The 4,439-nt window shown below is 25.2% G+C and overlaps 1 protein-coding gene across 1 annotated transcript in view; it reads left to right on the forward strand.

Annotated features, from left to right (window-relative positions):
- The window catches only part of LOC108687367 (venom allergen 3-like), a 5,707-nt gene extending 1,900 nt beyond the window's left edge, over nucleotides 1–3,807 (forward strand). The window contains exons 2-5 of the mRNA XM_018193081.1: nucleotides 92–259; nucleotides 1,122–1,203; nucleotides 1,993–2,125; nucleotides 3,479–3,807. Of these exons, the coding sequence (XP_018048570.1) occupies nucleotides 92–259; nucleotides 1,122–1,203; nucleotides 1,993–2,125; nucleotides 3,479–3,653 (558 nt within the window). The 3' untranslated portion in view covers nucleotides 3,654–3,807. The remainder of the gene's footprint in view (nucleotides 1–91; nucleotides 260–1,121; nucleotides 1,204–1,992; nucleotides 2,126–3,478) is intronic.
- Nucleotides 3,808–4,439: the final 632 nt, after the last annotated feature.

Below are 4,439 nucleotides of genomic sequence, written 5' to 3' on the forward strand. Positions count from 1 at the left end.
TATTATATATTATATTAATTTATATATGCATATATATATGCATATATTAAGAATATATTTGTTAGCTAATTTTAAAATCACGATGTCATAGTCAAAACCAGCAAAAGAATGCGGAGAAGTAAAGTGTGTTGGTCTTACTGATGCTGAGAGGAAGGCTATAGTAAATAAACACAATGAATTAAGACAGAAGATTGCATCGGGTAAAGAAACGAAAGGAAAACCAGGTCCGCAACCAAAGGCGGTTAGCATGCCAAACGTGGTAAGACATAATACATGCATTATACATTAAATAAAAAATAGACGAAAAAATATTGAACAAATATATTCTAAACTTAGTTTAACAATTAAATTATTATTTAAATTTTTTAAAAAGAAGTAAAATTATGATTAACTTAATAACAATGTCTAATAACAATGTAGAATTTTTAAGATACAATCTTAAAGTACTTTGAAATTACTTAAGGAATTTTAAGAAAATGAATAGATAATGGAATTTGATAGCCTCTTAAAAGATCGTGATAATGTTGAGAATATGTGTATACAAAGTATCCAGTTATTCATTACATGGACCAAATAAATCATGCCTGTATTAACAGTAAATTATATCATAGATTGTGTAAGATATTATAAATAAAAAAATTTTTATTTTTTTTCGTGTTTTACATCTTTTGACGCTAATTGTAATAAGTATTTTTTAAAATTCTGCCAACAGACTTTTAACATTTACCTAAAATGAACTCAGTCTCTCGTAATAAGAGACTTTTCCTCTATCTATAAAGAGAAATGTATAAGTGCATTATAGATTTTCTTAATGTATAATTCTCACGAAGAAATTCGAAAAGTGAAATGATTTAATGTACTATGCAATACAGGAAGGATATACATTTGAATAAAATATTTTTATTTTAAATTAGAATTTATATACACAATATAATGATAGGTATATAAAATTATATGAATAGACTTTTTTGGGTAACTTTTAGGTAACAGACATTGAACTTTATGGCCCTTGTATACATGTGTATATAATTTACATATCTAAAACACAAACACACATACGTGCGCACACATAAAATTATTATTTATGTAAATACTTGTGCATATATGTACAATTTTTTTAGATTTGGGATAAAGAACTAGAAGAGGTTTGCCAAAGATGGATTAATCAATGCAAATTCGGTCATGATGAATGCAGACATGTAGGTAAATATCGATTTAATGTAAATTATGTATAAATATAATAGTAAAAATGTATTATGATGTTTACATGATAATAAAATATATAGCTCATTGGTAAATAAATTTTAGACCAATAAAATTAATTAATAAGAATTAAAAAATTAATTAATAAGAAAAAGAAGATTCTTCGACGTTTGCACAAAATGAGAATGAATTTTGCAGTGTTTTAAAATTTTTATTACCATCATTAAATTGACGATCAATGTAATTTGTATTGTTATTTCCAGTTTCAGTTTATAATTGTGTTTCAAGTTCGAATCGGCGAACAGTTTATAGAAATAAAAAAAATGTATTTGCAAAGGACCCTGCAATCTTATGTAAAATGAATCTCAGTCAAATTGACTGCAATTTTACTATAATGTAGATCATGATGTCCTGATCAAAAATCCTCATGGTCACAAGGTCCAAAAATGGACAGTTTTCGAGATAAATTAAATGTCAAATATTAGAAATATGATTTATAATTCCAACATTTGATTTCTCTCTCTTCTTCAATATCTCGAAAACTGTCCATTTTTGGATCTTGCCTGAGGACTGAGTTAAATCCACTTTTGATTAGGACATCATGATCTACATTATAGTAAAATTTCAGCCAATTCGACTAGGATCCATTTTACATAAGATTAGTGCAGGATCCTTGTATAAACATTATCACTGACATTTTTTTCAACTAAAAATAAATTTTTTTTCTCTTATTTAAATAATTCTAAAAAATAAACTGATTTATCTGTTAATAAATAATGTATGCTACAGATAGATTTATAGTTGGTCAGAACATGGCCCAGGCATCCTCTACGGGAAAAAACACAGCCACTGTGGAAAGTATGATCTTATTATGGTATAATGAAGTAAATGATTTTAATAATACTAAAATTGAGAAATATGAGTAAGTATCTTTCTAAATTTTTTAATTAAACACAGAAATTTTACATATTAGCAAATATAAATTAATTCTTTAGATAGCATCAAGTAAGATATATCTAGATATAAAAAATAAAAATAAGTGTAAAGATATCTATATATAAAAAATAGCAGCATGTAATGGTGTTATGATATTATTCATAGACGTAAAATTGAAATTTTTTTCGGAAAGGAAGGAGAATCTATTAACCCAGGGATTAACCGGAATAAAAAAAAGGGAGGGATTTTATTATACTATGAAAAGAATTTTGTGTTGTGACATTTACAACAATTTTTAATGTTAATAAATTTTTTTAGTCGAATTTAGTCATGGAAAATTTAGTTAGAATACTCTGGGTTCATTCAGTATTACATTCTGAGCAGTTCAGTATTCAGTGAGCTTTTACACTTGATATTCTGTTACATCCAAAAATATAGATTGGATAGGTGTATAGGTCAAAAATATAGATCAAATAGTGCAAAAGTTCACTGAGTGCTTAGTGAGCGATTGTAATACTGAATGTATTAATTAGAATAGAATATATTTTGTTTTTCACGGTTTTTTTTAAAAACCTTATGAAAATTTTCCCTATGTGTCCCTATGTATTTTATCAAAATTTGAACTAACAGAAGTATTAAAAATTATTTCTATGGTCTTTAACGAGAAGAAAAGAATATTTTAGATATGTAATAGCAAAAATTCACACAAAATCAAAAGTAAAGTTGTTTTTCATAATTAAAAATGAAAGAGAGGAATTCGATAGAATATGTACATAGCTAATTGATCAATTCAAAATAAAATATTCTCATTAGTAAAGCAATGAAAAATTATTAGGCATCGACTAAACCATGTGAATGGATGTGCTATCAGAATGTGCGCTAACGAGACCCTCTCAAAATGAAATAATTAATAAAAAATTTCGGGGGTTGAACTCCTACCCTCCCCTCCCCCTTGATATGTCCATTATACTTAAAAGTAAGAGTATGTAATTATAATGCTTTTAATACTTTGAATGCTACTCTTCGAAGAGCGTAGAGTTTATTAATAAAACTTCTATTACAAAATAGGTTAATCAAAAATGATTATATCTTCTATTGGCAATCCATCGGATAATTTAGACAAATATTTTTATACAATATTTTATAATAAAATTTATCGATTTTTAGTCATATACAAATAACAGTTTTAAATTACTATACTACAATAAGATTTTAAATATACATTATTTCTGTTGATCACAGCCTTGTCTCTTTTGTCTTTTTAGATATGATGGTATTAATTAAAATACTTCCGAAGGTTAACATTTTTTAAAACATATATAAAATAATTTATTTATAGATTTGAACCAAAGATAGGTCACTATTCCCAACTGGTCTGGGCTAAATCAACAAAAATTGGCTGTGGAAAAATAGAATTTAAGGACTCATCGAACTGGAATAAAATAAATCTATGTTGCAATTATGGTCCACATGGAAATGTGAACGGTCAAAAAATATATGAAGTTAAAAAATAAATCCGATTGATGATGTAAAAATGAATCCGATTAAAGATGTAATAAAAGAATAGCGATATATGAAAAACAATAGGAAGTCAAATCAAATGTTACAATATATATGTCTTGTCGATAGAAATAGATAATTGCAATTGTCATAATAATATTAATGATGGAGAACAAAAAACTATATTTTTTTCTTTTTTTCCTTTCTCTTTTTCTTTTCTCTTTTTATTTCTTTTTAATGCATTTAACATCTTTTTCTACAAGTTTTTCTTGTCATATATGTCTTTCTAACATAAGACAAAAAATAACAATGTATGGAATTTATGCTGTTTTAATGTATTTAAAAATAAATATATGCAATAAATAAAATATGAATTTTTTAACTCTTAAGATTTCAATGTGTGTTTATGTATATATGTAGTTATATTATTCTATATATTAAACAAAATAAAAATCGAAGAATGTATATTTAATATTTTAAGTTATAGTAATTATAAGTAAATTATAATTAAAAGTAAGAGTATGTAATTATAATGCTTTTAATACTTTTAATGCTACTCTTCGAAGAGCGTAGAGTTAATAAAACTTCTATTACAAAATAGGTTAAGTGATGATTATATCTTTTATTGGCAATCCATCGGATAATTTAGACAAATATTTTTATACAATATTTTATAATAAAATTTATCGATTTTTAGCCATATACAAATAACAGTTTTAAATTACTATACCATAATAAGATTTTAAATATACATTATTTCTGTTGATCACAGCCTTGTCTCTTTTGTCTTTTTAGATATG

The sequence above is a fragment of the Atta colombica genome, unplaced genomic scaffold (assembly GCF_001594045.1).
Source record: "Atta colombica isolate Treedump-2 unplaced genomic scaffold, Acol1.0 scaffold205, whole genome shotgun sequence".
NCBI classification, from domain to species: Eukaryota; Metazoa; Arthropoda; class Insecta; order Hymenoptera; family Formicidae; genus Atta; species Atta colombica.